This window comes from Hemiscyllium ocellatum, chromosome 9 (assembly GCF_020745735.1).
Source record: "Hemiscyllium ocellatum isolate sHemOce1 chromosome 9, sHemOce1.pat.X.cur, whole genome shotgun sequence".
Taxonomy (NCBI): domain Eukaryota; kingdom Metazoa; phylum Chordata; class Chondrichthyes; order Orectolobiformes; family Hemiscylliidae; genus Hemiscyllium; species Hemiscyllium ocellatum.
The window spans coordinates 94330252-94352625 of record NC_083409.1 but is presented as its reverse complement, the minus strand read 5'-3'; the positions used below and the strand labels follow the sequence as shown (position 1 = coordinate 94352625).

Sequence of the window (22374 nt, the reverse complement as noted above, 5' to 3'; positions counted from 1 at the left end):
GGTGAAGGGAGATTAAAAGGTGAGCATGAGAGAGTCAGTGCACATGTGTGTTACCAGTCCTTGCTTTAATATTGTACATTCTATTCCAAAACACAGTAAGTGAAGAGTAGAACCCGAGTCAATCTTTTATACTTTTATCAAGAGTGACCTATTAAAGGTATGCACCTCCTAGCCTGACGCACAGAGTTATAGTCTGCTTTCAGTATTAAAAAAATCAACTCCACATCAACCTGCTCAGACTTGATACAACCCACTTCTGGCAGGTGAGACTTGAACTCAGACCTTCTGGTCCAGAGGTAATAGCACTGCCAGTGCTTCCACAAGACCTCAATCTGTTTTCATTCATGGGGTTTTCTTCATCGACCTGTGGGACTTGTTGTAACACACCTGCAGCAAAGCCATGACTTGAACATGGGCTTTCTGGCCCAGAGTTAGGGACACTACCCCTGTGCCAAGACATCATTTTTTAAAAAATGTATCTGGACTCAAACAAATTTCCAGTGAATGGCCACTGCCTGCCATACAATTAAACAGGATTAATGTGCGATTTACACTTATCTGCAGTCTTACAGTTGGCAGGAAAAGGGATTGGTAATGACTTTCAGGCTGGTTTCTGCTTGGCACTGCTTGAAGCAATTCATGGTTTCACATTGTGGCCAAGGGACACACAGACATACTTGAAATCCCAGTTCCCCTGACCACATGCTTCACCTTGGCTGATCTAGCATTCCTTCTTTATAGCTGCATAGCACTGGAATGACCACAATGCCTTCATCTCACAGATATTCCCTTCCAGCTAACCAAATTTGTAGATGATTTATGGGCACAAAAGTAGCTAACCTGCGACCGAGACAAACAAACATTCTCATAAGGATATGCCCTGGGTACTGTTTTTTTTGGGGGGGGGGTAAAGATTTTGGTTCCACTCAAGTCTGTTGATTAGACTGACACCAAATATCACACCTTGATCCAGTTCAGACTCTTTCCCAACACACTTTACTGGCGTCCACAGGCACAAGGCAACCCCAAAAACCGATACTGAATTGCCTGGGAGCTGAAATGAACGGGGCACTGTCTAACAGATTTAACATCTCCTCTTTCCCAACACACCTTGCAGGGCTTTCCCAGTGATATTCCATTCAGCCCCTCAAGCCTGCTCCGTCATTTGACACAATTCTGGCTGATCTCATCTCGGCCTCAACTCCACTTTCCTGTCTGCTCTCCATGACCCTTCAACCTGTTGTTAACTAAAAATTTCTCTATCGCCTCTTCATACTTCTCAATGTGCAGTACAGCGCAGAACAGGCCTTTCAGCCCTCTATGTTGCACCGACCTATGGAACCAATCTGCACACCTCCATTTTCATCCATATGCCTATCTAATGACTATTTAAATGCCCTTAAAGTTGGCGAATCTACCACTGCTAGAGGCAGTGTGTTCCATGTCCCTAGTACTCTGAGTAAAGAAACTGCCTCTGATATCTGTCCTATATCACTCCTCAGTTTAAAGCTATGTTCCCTTGTGCTAGCCATCATCATCCAAGGAAAAAGGCTCTCACTGTGCCACCTAACCCTCTGATTATATGTCTCAATTAAGTCAACCTTCTCTCTAATCAAAACAGCCTCAAGTACCTCAGCCTTTCTTCATAAGACTTTTCCTCCATACCAGGCAACATCCCAGTAAATCTCCTCTGCACCCTTTCCAAAGCTTCCACGTCCTTCTTATAATGTGGTGACCAGAACTGTACACAATACTCCAAATGTGGCTGCACCAGAGTTTTGTACAGCTGTAGCATAACCTGCTGGTTCCAGAACTCAATCCCTCTATTAATAAAGGCCAAAACACTGTATGCCTTCTTAACAACCCTGTCAGTCAATCTGGGTGGCAACTTTCAGGGATCTATGTACATGGACTCAGATCCCTCTGCTCATCTATGCTACCAAGAACTTACCATGAACCCAGTACTCTGCATTCCTGTTGGTGCTTCCAAAGTGAATCATCTCACACCTTTCCACACTAAACTCCATTTGCCACCTCAGCGCCCAGCTCAGCAGCTTACTAATGTCCCTCTGTAGCCTGCAACATCCCTCAGCACTATTCACAACTCCACCGACCTTAGTGCAGTCTGCAAATGTACTAACTCAACCTTCTACATCTCAACCAGGTCTTTTGTAAAAATGACAAACAGCAGTGGCCCCAAAACAGATCCTGTGGTACACCACTAGTAACTGAGCGCCAACATGGACCTTTCCCAACAACCACCACCTTCTGTCTTCTTTCAGCTGGCCAATTTCTGAACAGGGCAAAAGTGAGGACTGCACATGCTGGAAAAAAGCAGTCTAGATTAGAGCGGTGCTGGAAAAGCACAGCAGGTCAGGCAGCATCAGAGAAGCAGGAAAATCGACATTTTGGACAAAAGCCCTTCATCAGGATGCTCATTCCTGATGAAGAGCTTTTGCCCAAACGTCAATTTTCCTGCTCCTCTGATGCTGCCTGACCTGCTGTGCTTTTCCAGCACTGCTCTAATCTGGCCAATTTCTGATCCAAACCCTGAAATCACCTTCAATCCCATGCCTCCGTATTTTGTGCAATAGCCTACCGTGGGGAAACGTTATCAAATGCCTTACTGAAATGCATATACAACATATCAACTGCTTTACCCTCACCCACCTGCTTGGTGACTTTCTCAAATAACTCAGTAAGGTTTGTGAGGTTCGACCTACCCTTCACAAAACCGTGTCGACTATCCCTAATCAACTTATTCCTCTCCAGATGATTATGAATCCTATCTCTTATAAACTTCTCCAACTCTTATATCCGTCAATTACATCCTCTCTCATTCTTCTAAACTTCAGAGAGGGTAGGACAAAACTGCTCAGTTTATCTTCAGAAGATGAACCCTTCATCTCTGCAATCAATCTAATGAACCACCTCTTAGCTGCCTCCAATGCAATTACCACCCTCCTCAGGGAAGGAAGCAAACATTTTACATAGTAGTTTTACACAGTCCTCCATGTGCAGTCTCACTAATGTCAGCTTCAGCAAAACAAACACGTCTATACTCTCTATCTTTACCAATAAATGCCTGGCAGTTCACAATGTACAGGCTAAACTCAATCAAATTTATTTGCAAGGAAACAAATCATAAAGAGAAATTAATACAGTAATCAGCCTTCAATGTGAGATTTGATTCATGGAATAGTTAAACTGCTCTCTTAAACAAACTTAGTTCTGTCTTCACAACTTAAACCAAGTCTCTGACATTCCTTAGCCTAAAACCTGTCATTCTACAATTTCTTAACATGGTTCTTCCTCACAATTGTGACTTGGAAACTGGCAATCAAACAAGAAACTGGAGATGTAGGGAAATTCCATACCTATTGTACAGGTCCTGCCAACTCAGAGGCAATTTACAACATACAAGATGAAAGAAACACTGCTAAAAACAGGCAATTATGTTATCAATCATTCGAATCCAGAGAGAGGGCAAAGCAGTTATTAAGGGGCCTTTGTTTGCTTTTACCACCTGGACTAATCACGAGCGGCCAACATGGTTTCGTTAGGGGGAGGCCAGGTCTGAGCAACTTGATTGAAAAATTCAAAGAGATGATCAAATGTGCAGATGAGGACAATACATTGATGTCGTCGACTTGGACTTTAGCATGGATTTTGTTAGGAGCATCGGAACTAGGAGGAGTAGGCCATCTGGCCCTTCAAGCACACTCCGGCACAGTGGCACAGCGGTGAGTGCTGCTGCTTCACAGCGCTAGAGATGCGGGTTCAATTCCTGCCTCAGACAACTGTCTGTGTGGAGTTTGCACATTCTCCCCGTGTCTGCGTGGGTTTCCTCCAGGTGCTCCGGTTTCCTTGCACAATCCAAAAACGTGCAGGTTAGGTGAATTGCCCATGCTAAATTGACCATAGTGTTAGGTGAAGGGGTAAATGTAGGGGAATGGGTCTGGGTGGGTTGCTCTTCGGAGGGTCGGTGTGGACTTGTTGGGCCGAAGGGCCTGTTTTCATGCTGTAAGTAATCTAATCTAAATAAGATCGTGGCTGATTTTTTTTGTGAACTCGGCTCCACTTACCCACACTCTCACCGTATCCCTTAATTCCTTTACTGTTCAAAAAAAATCTTAGCTTTAAAAAACACTTACTGAAGTTGTGTCAACTACTTCAATGGGCAGAGAATTCCTTAGATTCACAACACTCTAGTGAAGAAGTTCCTTCTCAATCCAGTCCTAAATCTGCTCCGCCTCATTTTGAGGCTATGTCTTCTTATCCTAGTTTCACCTGTCAGTGGAAACATCCCCTCGACTTCTAGTTTATCTATTCACTTCATAATTTTTTTAATGTTTCTATAAGACCCACCCTAATTTTTCTGAATTCCAATGAATATAATCCCAGTCTACTCTGTCTCCCTTCATAAGCCAACCCAGTCAACTCCTGGATCAACCTCGTGAACCACACAGGAGATCCCAGAGAGGATACTGATCATGAAGGTCAACAGCCCATTGGATCCAAAAACACTTGACTAATTGGATCCAAAATTGGCTGAGTGTCAGGAAGTAGAGATTGATGGTCAAGAGATGTTTTTGTGACTGGATCAGTATCCCATAGGGGTCACTGTTGGGGCTATCAGGCCATTGTGGAGACACAGAGTTTAAGTGCAGGGAGACAACACTGGAACTGTATAGAATGATGGTTAGGCCATAGCTAAAGTATGGTATGTGGGTCTGGAATCCACATTGTAGGATGGATGGATTGCACTGAAGGGTGCAGAGAAGATTTACCAGGATGCTGCCAGGGCTCGAGTGCTTTCGTTACAAAGAGAGATTAGATTGGAGAACTTTTCCTTAGAGTATAGGAGACTGGGTGGGTCATGACTGAGATGTATAAAATCATGAGGGACATAGACGGGAAGGAACTTCTCCCTTAGTGGAGGGATCAATCACCAAGGGGCATCAACTGAAGGTAAAGCGCAGGGGGTTTAGAGATATGAGGAAAACAAATTTTCACCCAGAGAGTAGTAGGAATCTGGAACACTCAGCCTGCAAGGGTGAGAGAGGCAGAATTCTGACAATTGACAATGGTTCCATGGTCATCAGTAGACTCCTCACTGTAGACATTTTTTCAAAATCAATTCAAATTCCACCATTTGCCATGGCGGGATTCGAACCTGGGTCCCTAGAACATTAGCCTGATCTTTGGATTAATAGCCCAGTGATAATTCCACTAGGCCACTGCCTCCCCAAATCAAGAATGTGATGGAATATGCCCCTCTTTCCTAGAGGAGTGTACCTTCAGCTCGCTTCTACCTGGGAAAAAGCAGCCCACTTCATTGGCATCCTATCATCTGAAAAAATTGACTTCCCTCACTACCATGGACGCATGGTAACAATGGTGTGCTGTAACAATTTGTCCAGTCTTCCTCTTGTCTGTTTAGAAGGACAAGTGCAGCAGATGCATGGGAACATACAGTCAGGTGAAAGGTCCCTTCCAGACACACACCATCCTGACCCAGAACTAGATCTCCATTCTTTCACCATCATTGCATAAAAATCCTCAAACTCCTTCACCAACAGAATTGAGGGTGTGCCTGTACCAGGGCACTGCAGCTGTTCCAAGGCGGCTCCTCACCATTACCACCTGGAATTACAGATGGACCATCAATTGTCAGCGACATTCACACCCCAGTGAAAGAATCAAAAAGATAGTCATCAGAAATGTTTGTGCCTTTTATGTTTACTAAGTTGCCAGGTTACGGAGAGACCCCATGCATTCTTTACCTTGTGATCTAGAGACTGGCTGTTCTAATCAGTGAACCCAGTCACAGGATGAATTCAATAAGTGAAACACATTCACTGTTCAAGCAGGGGGAACTCCTGCCTCAAGCTTTGAACCACAGTATTGTCAACTCTGCTGCCATCTCGTGGTAATTCACCGAATTATCCCTGAGCATAGAAACACCGAAACTGGAAAAAGGATCAAAAACAGAAATTGCTGGGAAAACTCAGCACGTCTGGCAGTACCTGTAGAGTTAATGTTTCAGATCGACTGATCCTGCTTCAGAACTGTTTGTTTTTGTTTCTGTTTCTGATTTCCATTATCTACTATTCTAGATTTGTTTGGATTGGAAAAGGATAGTGTGCTATTCCAAACACTTCACAAGGGGTTATAGAGTTCTACAGCACAGAATTAATCATGTCAGTCATCAAGCGCCTACTTAGTATCAGCCCATTTTTCAGCACTTGGCCCATTGTCTTGTACTCTGTGGCGTTTCAAGGGTTCAGCTAAATTGTTTGTAAATGATATGACAGTTCCTGCTTCTAAAATCTTTTCAGGCCTTGAGTTCTAGATAAGCAGCATGCATTGGATGAAAACCTTCAATTTATGCTTTAAACCTCCTGCCCATGTCACAAGCAAAACCAGACATTGCTAGAAAAGCTCAACAAGTCGGGCGGCATTTATGGACAGAAATCAGAGTTAACGTTTCAGATCCAGTGACCCTTCCTCTGAACTGATGGTAGCTAGGAAAATGTTTTTTTTTTGTTCAGCAGACAGGGTGAGGGGAGGGGGTAAGGAGTAAATGACAGGTGAGGATAGAGCCCCAAGAGACAGAAGAACAGTTGGACAGACAAAGGAATGAATAATGATCAGCATCGGAGAATGAGTAGCTACTGAGACTAATGGTTGTGTAATAACAAGAGCTGGTGTGTGGAATGGGTTGAGGTAAGGACATGGGAGAAGTTCAATCCCTAAAATTGTAGAACTCGATATAGAGTCCTGAAGGCTGCAGGATCCCCAAGCTGAAAATGAGATGCTGTTCTTCCAGCTGGCACTGAGCTTCACTGGAGCACAGCAGCAAGCCTGAGACAGTGATATTGGCCAGGGAACAGGGTGGTGTGTTGGAGTGGCAGACAACTGGAAGCTCAGGGTCTTTTTTGCGGACAGAATGTAGATTTTCCCCAAAGCGGTCACCCAGTCTGCATTTCACATCCTTCCTGGAGCGTAGCAACCAGGACTGCACACAGTACACCAACTGTGGCCGAGTTAATATCTCATACAGCCCATAGTGTTTCTACTCCTGAGTCAGAAAGCCTGGGGTTCAAGTCCCACATACTCCAACAACACTTCTGAACAAGTTAATTAAAAAACATTGACAGTACCGTCAATGCCTTGACTAGTAAAGTCAAGGATCCCACAATGGTGCTGGAAAAGCACAGCTGATCAGGCAGAATACAAGGAGGAGAGTCAATGTTTCAGGCACAAGTTCTTCATCAGAAATTAGGCTTGTGGGCCAAGGGGGCTAAGGGATAAGTGGTCAGGGTTAAGCTGCCGGGAGTGTGATAGGTAGATGAAAGTTGGGGTGAAAGTGACAGGTTGGAGAGGAGGGTGGAACATAACAGGTGGGAAGGAAGATGGACAGGTTCAAGAGGGCAGGTTGGAACTGGGATAAGGGGAAGTGAGGAAACTAGTGAAATCTCCTGTGGTTGGAGGATCCCAAGGCGGAAGGTGAGGCATTCTTCCTCCAGTTGTTGGGTGATTAGGTTTGACAATGGAGGAGGCCCAGGACTTGCAGATCCTTGTCAGAGTGGAAGGGGAGTTAAAGGGTTCAGCTGCAGGGCCGTGGGATTGGTTGGTGGGGGTGTTGCAGAGATGTTCTCTGAATCACTGTGGATTTCACCAGGTTCCCAATTTCCCCTCCCCCCACCTTATCCCAGTCCCAACCTTCCAACTCGACACCGTCCTCTTGAACTGTACTACATATCTATCCTCCTTCCCAATGATCCACTCTACCCTCCACTCCAACCCATCACCATCACTCCCTAATTCATCTACCTATCGCATTCCCAGCCCACCTCCCTCACATTTACCTCTCAGCCCCTTGGCCCACAAGCCTCATTCCTGATGAATGCCTTATGCCTGATACACAACTCTCCTGCTCCTCGGATGCTGCCTGACCTGCTGTGCTTTTCCAGCATTACACTCTTCGACTCTGATCTGCAGTCCTCACTTTCTCCCAGTTTGTGAATTTGTATTTGCAGATATATTCCATTTTGCTCAAAAACTGCACAATCTGCAGGCAGTCAATGCAAACAGTCAATACGTGTAACATTTTGTAAATTCCACTTTGGAAATAGAACCAGTCTGACTCAAGATTGGGATACAGACAAACTCTGACCTCACACCTTTAATGCATTGTCCGAGTTGAGATGTCACCTTTTGTTATAAAACCTTATGTTATCTTGAGAATGTGACTTAAAAGTAGTTCTGGGAATGCAGGAGACTGGATAGACTGGTTAGCAAGATTAGATCTCATGGAATACTGGGAGAACATTTAAAAGGATTTGGATGGGTATATGAGAACTGGCTCAAGGGTAGAAGACAGAGGGTGGTGGTGGTGGGTTGTTTTTCAGACTGGAGGCCTGTGACCAGTGGAGTGCCACAAGGATCATTGAACATAGAACATTACAGCGTAGTACAGGCCCTTCGGCCCTCGATGCTGCGCTGCCCTGTCATGCTAATCTGAAGCCCCTCCCACCTACACTATTCCATGTACATCCATACGCCTGTCCAATGGCGACTTAAATGCACTTAAACTGGTCGAATCTACTACCATTGCAGGCAAAGCATTCCATACCCTTACTACTCTCTAAGTAAAGAAACTACCTCTGACATCTGTCTTATACCTATCTCTCCTCACTTTAAAGTTGTGTCCCCTCGTGTTTACTATTCCCATACTTGGAAAAAGGGTCTCCCTGTCCACCCTGTCGAACCCTCTGATTATCTTGTATGTCTCTATTACGTCACCTCTCAACCTTCTTCTCTCTAACGAGAACAGCCTCAAGGCCCTCAGCCTTTCCTTGTAAGACATTCCTTCCATACCAGGCAACATCCTAGTAAATCCCCTCTACACCCTTTCCAAAGCTTCCACATCCTTCTTATAATGCGGTGACCAATACTCCAATAAAGGAAAGCTGTACCAGAGCTTTGTACAGCTGCAGCATAACCTCCTGGTTCCAGAACTCAATCCCTCTGTTAATAAAGGTCAAAACACTGTATGCCTTCTTAACAACCCCTGTCAATCTGGGTGGCAACTTTCAGGGACCTGTGTACATGGACACCGAGATCTCTCTGCTCATCTGCACTCCCAAGAATCTTATCATTAGCCCAATACTTTGCATTCCGGTTACTCCGACCAAAGTGTATCACCTCACACTTGTCCACATTATACTCCATGTGCTGGGTCCACTACGTTTTCATTTATACAAATGATTTGGATGTGAGCATAAAAGGTATAGTTAGTAAGTTTGCAGATGACATCAGAATTGGAGGTGTAGTGGACAGTGAAGAGGGTTACCTCAGATTACAATGGGATCTTGACCAGATGAGCCAATGGGCTAAGAAGTAGCAGGTGGACTCAGATACATGCGAGGTGCTGCATTTTGGGAAAGCAAATCTTCGCAGGACTTATACACTTAATGGTAGGGTCCTAGGGAGTGTTGCTCAACAAAGAGACCTTGGAGTGCAGGTTCATAGCTCCTTGAAAGTGGAGTCACAGGTAGATAGGATAGTGAAGGCGGCATTTGGTATGCTTTCCTTTATTGGTCAGAATATGGAGTATAGGAGTTAGGAGGTCATGTTGTGGCTGTACAGGACATTGGTTAGGCCACTATTGGAATATTACATGCAATTCTGGTCTCCTTCCTATCGGAAAGATGTTGTGAAACTTGAAAGGGTTCAGAAAAGATTTACAAGGATGTTGTCAGAGTTGGAGGATTTGAGCTATAGGAGAGGCTGAACAGGCTGGGGCTGTTCTCCCTGGAGCGTCGGAGGCTGAAGGGTGACCTTGTAGAGGTTTACAAAATCATGGAGGGGCATGAATAGGATAAATAGACAAAGTCTTTTCCCTGGAGTGGGGGAATCCAGAACTAGAGGTCATAGGTTTAGGGCGAGAGGGGAAAGATATAAAAGAGACCTAAGGGGTAACTTTTTCATGCAGAGTATGGTACGTGTATGGAATGAGCTGCCAGAGGATGTGGAGGAGGCTGGTACAATTGCAACATTTAAGAGGCATTTGGATGGGTATATGAATAGGAAGGGTTTGGAGGGATATGGGCCGGGTGCTGGTAGGTAGGACTAGATTGGGTTGGGATATCTGGTCTGCATGGGCGGGTTGGACTGAAGCGTCTGTCTCCATGCTGTACATCTCTATGACTGTAGAGTGAGTGAAGTGCAGATAAAGCATTGCTTCACCAGAAAGGTGTGTTTGGGCCCTTGGATAGTGAGGAGGAAGGAAGCAAACTTACTGACAGGTTTTACACCTTCAGCAGTAGTAGGGGAAGGTGTCACTAGGGAATGGATCAGAGTGTCCCGCAGGGAATTATCACCCTGTAATTCTATCAATTTCTGGTCCTTATGTTCCTGGTTATGGATCCCTTTACTCAGGGGAAAGTCTATATCCCCCACTCAGATCCCCCTTTGCCCGTTTGGGAAAACAAGCACAGCCTAGCCAGTCTCTCTCATTAGCTGATCTACTCCAGCCCAGGCAAAATCCCGGGGAACCGCTTCAGCTCCCTCACCAATGCAATCACATCCTCCCTTGAGTGTAGCGATCAGAACTGCACACAGTACTCCAACTGTGGCCGAGTTAACATCTCATACAGTGGTAGTGTTTCTACCCAGAGTCAGGAAGCCCAGGTTCAAGTCCCATGTACTCTAACAACACTTAATTAGAAAATGTTGACAGCACCATTAATCACTGAAGACAAGGATCCCACAGATCTTCTTAACCATCTGATCAACTTCTCCTACTGTTTTCAATAATTTGTGGAACTGCACACCAAGGTGCCTTTGATCCCCTGTACATGCTGAGGGGGCTACCATTCAACATGTACACCCTTGCCTCATCAGCCTAAATATTTAAACACAAAGTAAAGCAAGTTAGACCCTAGAAAACAAATTAAAATATATGCCTTAGCTGCAGGGAGATGGGGTTAATACCACTAACGTACTAATAATGGAAGAGTATTATAAGGAGGAGGAAGGCTGGAAGAAAGTGGAAGCTCTAATCTCGAGTTAAGAGATACTGTCTACATAAATCTTGCTGAAACTGAAGAGTTGTGTCCTCGTTTCAATCAGATCCTGGGAGATAAAGTTCTAATTGGCTTGAGAGAGAAATATCCAGGAGCAGAAAATCTGTGCGTTTGCTCTAAAAATGCTCAAGTCAGTCAGAAGAAAGCTCCAGAAACCATTATGGCCATGCCATAGAGTAATAGAGTCATAAAGATGTACAGCACGGAATCAGACCCTTCGGTCCAACCTGTCCATACCGACCAGATAGCCCAACCCAATCTGGTTCCACCTGCCAGCACTTGGCATATATCCCTCCAAACCCTTCCTATTCATGTACCCATCCAGATGCCTTTTAAATGCTGTAATTGTACCAGCCTCAACCACTTCCTCTGACAGCTCATCCCGTACACACACAATCCCGTGTGAAAAGATTTCCCCTTGGGTCCCTTTCTAATTCCCCATCTGCCTCCCCATTCACAGCAGGCAAGGAAGCTAACATCAATGAAGTCTCCAGCAAAGGTCCCACATGCCAGTTTTTTGTTGGTACTTTAACAGAGAAACATTCCTGACTATCTCTTACCACAAGATGAACATGCCTATTCTCTCCCCAGATCGAGTGTAGAGGTGTACAGCATGGAAACAGACCAACTCATCCATGCTGACCAGATGTCCTAACCCAATCTAGTCCCATTTATTTGCCAGCACCCGGCCCATATCCCTCCTAACCCTTCCACTCCAGCGAAAACAGCCCCAGGCCTATTCAGCGTCTCCCTATAGCTCAATTCCTCCAACCATGGCAACATCCTTGTAAATCTTTTCTGAACCCTTTCAAGTTTCACAACATCTTTCCGATAGGAAGGAGACCAGAATTGCACACAATATTCCAGCAGTGGCCTAACCAATGTCCTGTACTCAATACTCTGACCAATAAAGGAAAGCATACCAAATGCCTTCTTCACTATCCTATCTACCTGCAACTCCACTTTCAAGGAGCTATGAACCTGCACTCCAAGGTCTCTTTGTTCAGCAACATTCCCTAGGACCTTACCATTAAGTGCATAAGTCCTGCTAAGATTTGCTTCCCCAAAATGCAGTACCTCACATTTATCTAAATAAACTCCAACTGCCACTTCTCAGCCCACTGGCCCATCTGATCAAGATCCTGTTGTAATCCGAGGTAACCTTCTTCGCTGTCCACTACACCTCCAATTTTGGTATCATCTGCTAACTGACCAGCTGCCAACTGCCACCCTTTTCTGTTCCAACATCCATTCTTGTAAACATCCAACTAATCTTTCCAGAGACAATGAACTCCCTCACAACTGGAGAGGTCTCATCAGTATGTTTAAAGAAAAACTGCAAAATAAGTCGCTGGAACAGTTGACGATCATATCGCCAACAAATCATAGAATCACCACAGAATCCCTACAGTGCAGAGGCAGGCCATTTAGCCTGGCAAGTCCGCACTGACACTCCAAAGAGCATCCCACCTGGACACACCATGTATTGGTAACCTTGGATTTCCCATAGCTAACCCCCCTAGCCTGCACAACCCTGGACACTATGGCAAATTAGCATTACCAATCCACCTAAACTGCACATCTTTGGACTGTGGGAGGAAACTGGAACACCCGGAGGAAACCTATGCAGACACAGGGAGAACGTGCAAACTGGACACAGACAGTCGCCTGAGGCTGGTCACTGACATTGAGGCATCAGTGCTAACCACGGAGGCACTGTGCCCCCCCCACTCCCACCCTGCCATCAATTGTTTACACTTACCTGAGGGTCAGTATTTCCTTTGGTTCTGGATGCCTCAAGGATGCAAACTTTCTCTTCACTCATCTTGTCCGTGTTAGCAATGACATAATGCCTGGGGACATATGAATCAGAGAGGCTGTCCATCAGCCTGAGAATTTCTGTTGTGTGTCCCCCTGAGTGAAGAGAAATCAGGCATGAAACACATTTCCAGGTCAACTAGTCATAATCAATTAGCTTTGCCATTGTTCAATCATAAGGCCATCGGAGCAGATGGAGGCCAATCAGCCCATCAATCTGCTCTGTCATTAAATGATATCATGGCTGATATGACAATGCTTAATTCCATTTCGCTGCTAATTCCCCCAGGAACCGTAGATTCCAGTTCTGATTCAAAACCTGCCCACCTCAGCATTGAATTATATTTAACAGTCCAGCATCAACAGCCATCTGTGGTGAAGAATTCCACAGATTCACAACCCTCAAAAATATTTCTCCTCATCTATATTCTAAGCCCTTAGGGGTTGTTCTGTTACAACACGCGTTTCGTTAACGTGAATTTGCTATAACGTGGTGAGAAGCAGTGTGCCAATTTGTCAAAGTGCAAACTTTTAAAACATGCGTTGGGTGTAACACAATTACATTGCCAACACTCTAAACACCGTTTCTAAACGGGGATTTTTCTAGAATGCACAGTTGCACAAGAATGCAACCATCGTGTTAAAGAAGATACCTGTACTCTGCAGTACCCTTGGGCCCCCCACCATATTCCTGATGAAGAGCTTATGCTCGAAACGTCGACTCTCCTGCTCCATTTTTTGGCATTGAGTATAGGAGTTAGGATGTCATGTTGTTGGCTGCACAGAACACTGGTTCGGCCACTTTTAGAATACTGTCTCCCTGCTATAGGAAAAATGTTGCTAAACTTTAAAAGGTTCAGAGAAGATTTACAAGGTTGTTGCTGCTGTTGGAAGGTTTGAGCTGCCCTGTCAGCGGGTACAAAAGATCCCCTGTCACTATTTCAAGAAAAGAGTAAGCAGGAGTCATCTCCCAAGTTTATCCCTCAATCAACAAATCATCATGCTATTCATATTGCCCTCTTGTGGAAGCTTGCATTACACTCGTCAGCTGCTGGGATTCTTGCATTAGAACGTGACCAAGTCAAAGATGTACAGCATGGAAACAGACCCTTCGGTCCATCTCATCCATGCCAACCAGATATCCCAACCCAATCAAGTCCCACCTGCCAGTACCCAGCCCATATCCCTCCAAACCTTCCCTATTCATATACACATCCAAATGCCTCTTTAAATGTTGCAATTGTAACAGCACTTCCTCTGGCAACTCATTCCATACCCATAACGCCCTTTGTGTGAAAAAGTTGCCCCTTAGGTCCCTTTTATATCTTTCCCCGCTCACCGTAAACCTATGCCCTTGAGCTCTGGACTCCCCGACCCCAGGGAAAAGACTTTGTCTATTTATCCTATCCATGCCCCTCATAATTTTGTAAACCCCCATAAGGTCACCCCTCAGCCTCCGACACTCCAGGGAAAACAGCCCCAGCCTGTTCAGCCTCTCCCTAAAGCTCAAATCCTCCAACCCTGGCAACTTCCTTGTAAATCTTTTCTGAACCCTTTCAAGTTTCACAACATCTCAAACCTTCCAACATTTGGGATTTTGATGGCTCAGTGGTTAGCACTTTTGCCTTACAGCATCAGGGACCCAGGTTTAATTCCAGCCTCAGGCAACTGTCTGTGTGGGGTTTGCACATTCTCCAAGTTTGTGTGGGTTTCTTCCCACAGTCCAAAGATGTGCAGTTTAAAAATAAGGCAGCACAGTGGCTCAGTGGTTAGCACTGCTGCCTCATAGCACCAGGGACCTAGGTTCGATTCCAGCCTTGGGTGACTGTCTGTGTGGAGTTTACACATTCTCCCCGTGTCTGCATGGGTTTCCTCCCACAATCACAAAGATGTACAAGTCAGGTGAATTTAGCCATGCTAAATTGCTCATTTTGTTAGGTGCATTGTATATGTGGGGAACGGGTCTGGGTGGGTTACTCTTCGGAGGGTCGGTGTGGACTTGTTGGGTCGAAGGGCCTGTTTCCATACTGTAGGGAATCTAATCTAATCTTTCCGATAGGAAGGAGACCAGAATTACATGCAATATTCCAATGGTGGCCTAACCAATGTCCTGTACAGGCGCAACATGACCTCCCAACCTTTGTACTCAATACTCTGACCAATAAAGGAAAGCATATCAAATGCCTTCTTCACTATCCTGGACTTCATTGGCTACAAAATGAGTAGGCGAATAATTCTTTGGCAAAGATGGCACTATACAAAACATGCTTATTATTTTTATTTCAAAGGTAGACAAAGTAGAGTGGTTTGAACTACCAAATATGAAGATTAAAGCACAATCAATAATGAAAGCGAGATTAAAGTAAGGGATGCCCTAGAGAATAAAGAGATAATGGAGGAATGCAGAGCTTGTCGCGGCTACAGTGATCATTTGGAATGAAGGCATTAGGGAGATGGAGAAAATCTGCTCTCATTCAGGAAGTTGGGGATACTATTTCATTCAAGTTCAGTCAGATCTCAGGGAGAGGGCAGGAGTTGATAGCAAGGGAAAGACTCTTCTTAATGTTGAACTAGAGGAAAATCTTTGCTCAGTCTTAGATGCAAGACAAGCTGCAAGGCAACTTGCAGATAGCAGAAGGGTCAAGGTGGTGAGGTACAGCTGGATGATGCCAGGACACATTTGGGAATATTGTTTTCAGGGACAGACCCTAGTTAAGAAATGGGACATTGATGCATGGAGGGCAATGCGTCTAGAGTCAGGGCTGTTTATTCAAGACTTCGCCACTTACGCCTATAGTTGGTATGCCAGGGTTCCGACCAGGGACGATGGACTCAGGGTTCAAACTATGGGCAGCAAGAGGAGTTTCTAGTTTGGGGGACTTGTTTGAAGAGGAGGTTATGATGTCTTTTGAGCAACTGAGCCTCAAATACGGGTTACCCAGCAGAGACCTTTCCGTTTTTTCAGGTTAGGGATTTCATCCAGAAGACGACTACGCTTCTCACTAAGCCCTATAAGCCCGAAACAGAGAGGTTGTTGCTACGCTCCACAAGCACCCTTTCAGTTAGTGCCCTCTAACGCCTGCTGGGTGGCAGGGCCTGGCAGGATATTAACCGGTTATGTGAGGTTTGGGAGCAAGAGCTGGGAGTGGAGATCTCTTCTGAAACATGGGAGATATGGGAGAATACTCAAAGGATCTCAATCTGTAATATGACATGTGCTACGCAGTTAAAAGTTCTGCACAGGGTTCATCTGGCACTGGACCATCTGGCAAAGGTTAAAAAAGGGGCACCGTCAGTGTGCCCCAAATGTAAAATAAGTGTAGGGACTCTTACCCATTGCTCCTGGACATGCCACAGGCTCCTTTTTTTTTGGAGCGCTGTGGCGGGAGAGATAGGGAGGGTATTGAGGACTGAAGTCAAAGTAGCTGAAAATGTGTTGCTGGTCAAAGCACAGCAGGCCAGGCGGCATCTCAGGAATAGAGAATTCGACGTTTCGAGCATAAGCCCTTCATCAGGACCCAATATCTCTCCTCTTAGGTCTACCGAATTTACCATCTTTAGACAGGCATAGGAAGAAACTATTTAATATTCTTGCATACTGTGCACGGAAGAACATTCTGATGAATTGGGTGTCTGAGAACCCGTCGGGCTTGCTGGGATGGCGGAAATTAATTATGGAGCACATTCCCTTGGACTTTTTCACAAACATGGTCCACCACACAACAGACAATTTTTATAAGACATGGCAGCCCTACGTGAGTTATTTGGATATAGATTTGTCAGTTACCTTAACTATGGCATTCGTTTAACCAGGATGATTAGATTTGTCAAGCCCTGGGCCCTGGAGGGGGTCTCCCGAGTTAATATGTTTACATACAATGCTCCCGTTCCTTTGTTTGGGAGATTTGCGCCGTGCATAGCTGCTCGGTATTGTGTGGTTTTTTTTGCTTTTCTTTTTTCTTTTTGCCTTGCACAGTGTTAAGGTTTGCTTTGTATTATAGAGTAGGTTAGTAGTTAGTGGATAATAGTTGTATTGTAATTTGTGTTTTTTTTCTTTTTATTCTGCTGACATGTTAAAAATCAATATGTTTGTAAAGTTAAAAAAATTTGCTAATATATTTACAAAAAAAAGGGGGACATTAAATTATAAAACATATGTTAAAATAGAGTGAGTGAATGAGAGCAACATACTGTTTAAATCTGAAGAATTACACATGGCAGAAGATTAAAACCTTCTAAAATACTAATCATGACTAGGATAAAGGTTATGATTTGACAAACAGAATATTTGTTTTGGGGAATGCCACATGATATCCTAAAATTCTTCATCAGTTTCATTATTCTTTTGGTGTCCAATAAATCTACAGAAATAAGAAGCTCATTTACTTTTATTTAAAACTGAGTCATGGGAGAGGAGGAGAAGAGAAACATGATGCAGTGAATTTAGAGAGCTGCAATAAGAATGGGGACACGCAATGATGTTCATGATCTGAACCATAAAAGTTGATTATTACCCACAAGTAAAATTTGTCAAAGCTTGGGAAACAAAAGAGGCAGAATAGAGAAAGGGAGTTATATTATACTTCGTTATTTGTCTTCAAATAGCAGTGATACACCTAGTACTTACTTGCAATTTAACTATAGCTATGAAAACCTATACCGAAGATAATTTGTTAGCTAAACAATTGACATTTGTAAATGTAGTATCAATATAGTCTGATACTCTGTTCGTTAGAATCTGGGGACTATCTGCAGAAGTGCCAAAATCCCTGGCCATCTCTATGCAATATCCAAGATTGTGCTGCACACTCATTTCTGAAATTAATTGCAAGTAACAATGGCATATTCCAACAATACGAAGACTAAATGTCTTTTGCAGCATGTAATTGTCATATGTCAGTTTCATTGGCATGCAACTATCTGCAAGTTCTACATTTGATGTGATGTTTTCTTCTGCAGAAACTTAACTGACTTCCGGGGTCCCCTTTTCCTTTACAAACATGGAGAGCCACAGCCGCCACTGATCTTACCCTGCCTCCGAAATTAACTTACCGGAACCGAGCACCACCAGCACACTGGCGGAGCCGCGCCTGCCCACTTTGGGAGCTCCATTTCTCCCGAGTACCAGGAAAATTCTGGCAATAAGAATACAGCCGAGAGTGAATAGTACAACAGCAACTCCGCAGCTCAAACCCATTGAGCCCAGGATTGACTGTCAATCAAGTCCCGCGCAGCCGCACTCGGCTGCTTGACCATCACTGTCAATCAAGTCCCGCACAGCCGCACTCGGCAGCTCGTGCAATCAAGTGCCGCGCAGCCGCACTTAGCTCGTGCAATCAAGTCCTGCGCAGCCGCACTCGGCAGCTCGATCGCCACGGTCAATCAAGTCCCGCGCAGCCGCACTCGGCAGCACGACCACGACTGTCAATCAACTCCCGTGCAGCCGCACTCGGCAGCTCGATCACCACGTCAATCAAGTCCCGCGCAGCCGCACTCGGCAGGTCGTTCACCACTGTCAATCAAGTCCCGCGCACCCGCAATCGCCAGGTCGGCATTGATCAAGCCTTGCGCAGCCGCACCCGGTATCTCAATCCCGGCTATCAGCAGGACAGTCACTGCGGCCAATCCAATCCCGCGCAGCCGCACTCGGCAGGCCGACCACCACTGTCAATCAAAATCTGCGCAGCCGCACCTAGGATCTCAATCACAGCGGGCTATCGAATCCCGCGCAGCCGCACTCGGCACCTCCCCTGCACACTTTGAAATTCCGAATTAGTTCACAAGGTTGTTTAGCGGAATGCTCTGCTGTCGCTGGTGGTTAAAAGGACCTGAATTGGGGCAGGGATGTTGGCGTTTGTTTCTCCGCATGGAAACCTGAAAGTGCCAATGAATGACTCACTTTCTGGTCCTGATGTTGCTGAGGGTAACCCAGCTCTCTCTCTCTCTTACCAAGTGACGTTCGCGCCAGCTGAAACCATGTGACCCAAGTGGAGGTCCCTTTAAGACACTCAGTTCCAGGTGGAGGGGTTGGATGGTACAGTTCCATAGTGAGTTCATCTCTGCACTCAGCAGGAAGGGAGTGCAACAGATGGGGAGGTGCTCACATTCCAATCATGATTCACCTTCACCTGGCCCATCTCTGACTTTTCTGTGACGTCTCTGTTTCTATTTCAAGGGAAAGTCTATCCTCTCAGCCAGCAGGACTACCCTTCCTCATACCCTGCTTCCTGCAAGGAGTCCTGTCTATTCTCCCAGTTTCTCCATACGTGTCATATCTATTCTAACACTGTCCCTTCAGCTGATGTGCCTCCATCATGTTCCCCGTCCTGCACAGAATTGGCCTTCCACGATGCTTGACTGGACCCTCAGCCATGTTCAACCCTTTCCTACACTCTGCCCTTACTCCTTCCTCCCAGGGCAAAAAGCTACTCCTTGATCTCACTTTCCACCCAGCCAGTCATTGCATTCAAACAATTGTTCTCTGCCACTGCTGGCAGGAGGCTGGAAGAGCACAGCAAGCCAGGTAGCATCAGGAGGTGGAGAGATTGATGTGTCAGGTATAACCTTCAGGAATGGAGGCAGGCGTAAAGGGAGCTACAGATAAAGGCAGGGAGGGTTAATGGACAGAGGGACAAAATGGTGAGGTTTTGCTATGTGAATGCAGTTGGTTGGTATGACCTGGTTAGTCGATAGGAGGAATGAATCTGGTTGGCAGCTGGAAGGAGGGGTTGGTCGGAGGGATGGAAGGGAGGAGATGGGGCTGGAATAGGGATCAGGAAATGGGTGGAAAGGTTATTTGAAATTGGAGAATCTCTGTTGATTCCTCCAGTCTGTAGGCTGCCCAGGCAGAGGTGTGATATTTCACCAATTTGCAGTCTGATTCACTGAAATGGAGGAAACCAAGGATGATCATGTCAGAGAGGAAGTGGGAAGGGAAATTGAAATGGACTGAGAGGTCAGCTTGCCTTTAAGGACCTGGCTGAGATGCTTGGTGAGACATGTCCTTAATTTACATTTGGTCTCACTGATGTAGACAAGACCACATCAGGAGCACTGGATACAGTAAACTAGGTTGGAGGAGAGGCAGGTCAACCTCTGTCTCACCTGCAAGGATTGTTTGGGGTCCTGGATGGAGGTGAGGGAGGTGGTGAGCTGGTGGGTTTTGCATATTTTAGAGTTGGGCATGGGGTGGCGCAAACCAAGGAGTGGTAAATGGAATGGCCCTTATGGAAGGCAGAGAAGGGTGAGGAGGGAAAGATGCTATTGGTGGTGGGGTCCAGTTGGAGTTGGTGGAAGTGTTTGTGGATGATACACTGGATGCGTAGACTAATGGAATGGCAAGGGGGACCCTATCTTTATTATGTTTGGACGGGATGGGGTTTAGAACAGTGGAGTAGGGAATGGAGGAGGTGTGGTGAAGGGCTGTCTGGATGACAGAGGGAGAAAAAGCACAGTGTTTAAAGTAGGTGGACATCTGGGATGCTTGGGAATGGACCGTCTCCTCATCAGAGCAATTATGATAGAGATGGAAAATGGGATGGCGTTTTTTCAGGATATGGGGTGGGAGGAGGTGTCATCCAGATAATTATGGGAGTATTTGTAGTAAGTGTCAGTCCGTAAGCTGTTGCTGGAGATGGATGCCACCACCAAACACATCTTCCCCTTCCATTCAGTTCCTGAATGTCCAAGGCCCCAAGCACACATTCCAGGTGAAACAGCAATTTTCTTGTATTTCTTTCAATCTAATTTCCTGGATTCTCTGCTTACCATGCTGTCTCCTTTACAGTGGTGAGACAAAATTCACATTTGTGTGACCACTTTGCAGAACACCTCTGTTTTGTTCACTGGAGTGACCACACCCTTCCAGTTGCTTGCCATTTCAAATGTAGCATCTTGCCCCCATGCTTACATTTATGTTCTTTGTCAGCTGCAATGTTCCAACAAAGCTCAAATTAAGTTGGAGAAAGAGTACTCATTTTCCACTTAGGTACTGCACAGCCTTGCACACTCAGCATCGAATTCAATAACTTCAGAGCATGACTTCTGACTTCCATTTTGATTTCCACTCCCCACTATCTCTTGTTTCTGTCTTGTTGGCTTTGCTCTCGGCAGAGTGGACCCATTTCTCCTATTCACCCTTATAATTTGCAACTATTTGACATTTCTATCATTGAATTTATCATCATTAGCTTTCCCTTTATCTACTCTGGGCTGCCTTACAATCTGTTCCACTTGCTCCTCCTTCCCCTCTGTCTGCAGCAAAAACCAACACCATTTTCCAACCCTTGTCAGTGCTGTAGAAGAGTCATATCAAACTTGAAATCTTAACTCCTGTTTTTCTCTCTCCACACCTGCTGAATTACTCCAGCATTTTCTACTTTTGTTCTCCACGTTATGGTGCAGTTGGATCTGGACTGCTGTAGTATCTGAGGAGTCCTGGATGGTGCCAAACATTGTGCAATCATCAACAGATATCCCATGTCTGACCTTATGGCAGAGGGAAGATTATTGATGAAATAGCTGAAGATGGTTGGGCTGAGGACGCTACCCTGAGGAACTCCTGCGGAAGTGTCCTGGAGCTGAGATGATGAACCTGGAACAATCACAACCATCTTCACTTGTGTCACTAGAGAGTTTTTTTCTCTGATTCCCATTGATTCAAGTTTCCCTCAAGCTCCTTGATGCTGTGCTCAGTCGAATGTGGCCTTGATATAAAGGTCAGTCACATTCACCACTGCTCTGGTATTCGGTTCTTTAGTCCATTTTTGAACCAAGACATTAATGAGGTCCATGGCCCGTCAGTGAGCAGGTAATTGCTCAGCATGGTTAATGACCCATTTTATCACCATACTGAAGATCAAGAGTAGATTAGATTGGTGCTGGAAAAGGCAGCATCCGAGAAGCAGGAAAATCGATGTTTCAGACAAAAGCCTTTCATCAGGAATGAGGCTAGGAGCCTCATTGTGGACTTCACCAGTTTCCTTATTTCCCCTTCCCCCACCTTACCCTAGTTCCAACCTGCCAGCTCAGCACCATCCTCATGATCTATCCTACCTGCCAATCTTCCTTCCTTCCACCCTCCTCTCTGACCTATCACCTTCATCCCCACCTCCATCCACCTATTGTAACTCTTAGCTACCTTCTCCCCAGCCCCACCCCCACTCCCATTTATCTCTCCACCCCGAGGCTCCCTGCCTCATTCCTGATGAAGGGCTTTTGCCTGAAACGTCGACTTTCCTGCTCTTCAGATGCTGCCTGACCTGCGGTGCTTTTCCAGCACCGCTCTAACCTAGACTCTCCAGCATCTGCAGTTCTCACTTTCACCCTGAAGATCAAGAGAAGACTGGTGGGGTGAAGGGCAGTTGTGGTGCATTGGTAGTGGCCTGGGAGGCCTGGGTTCACATTTTCACCTGCTCTTGAAGTGTGCAATAACATCCTTGAGTAGACTAATTTGAAAATA

General features: G+C 45.4%; 1 protein-coding gene across 1 annotated transcript in view; it reads right to left on the bottom strand.

Annotated features, from left to right (window-relative positions):
• Positions 1 to 18543, bottom strand: part of alg14 (ALG14 UDP-N-acetylglucosaminyltransferase subunit) — a 101786-nt gene extending 83243 nt beyond the window's left edge. Inside the window, exons 1-2 of the mRNA XM_060829950.1 lie at positions 17967 to 18543; positions 12859 to 13010 (exon numbers count right to left, since the gene is read on the bottom strand). Of these exons, the coding sequence (XP_060685933.1) occupies positions 12859 to 13010; positions 17967 to 18111 (297 nt within the window). The 5' untranslated portion in view covers positions 18112 to 18543. The remainder of the gene's footprint in view (positions 1 to 12858; positions 13011 to 17966) is intronic.
• Positions 18544 to 22374: the final 3831 nt, after the last annotated feature.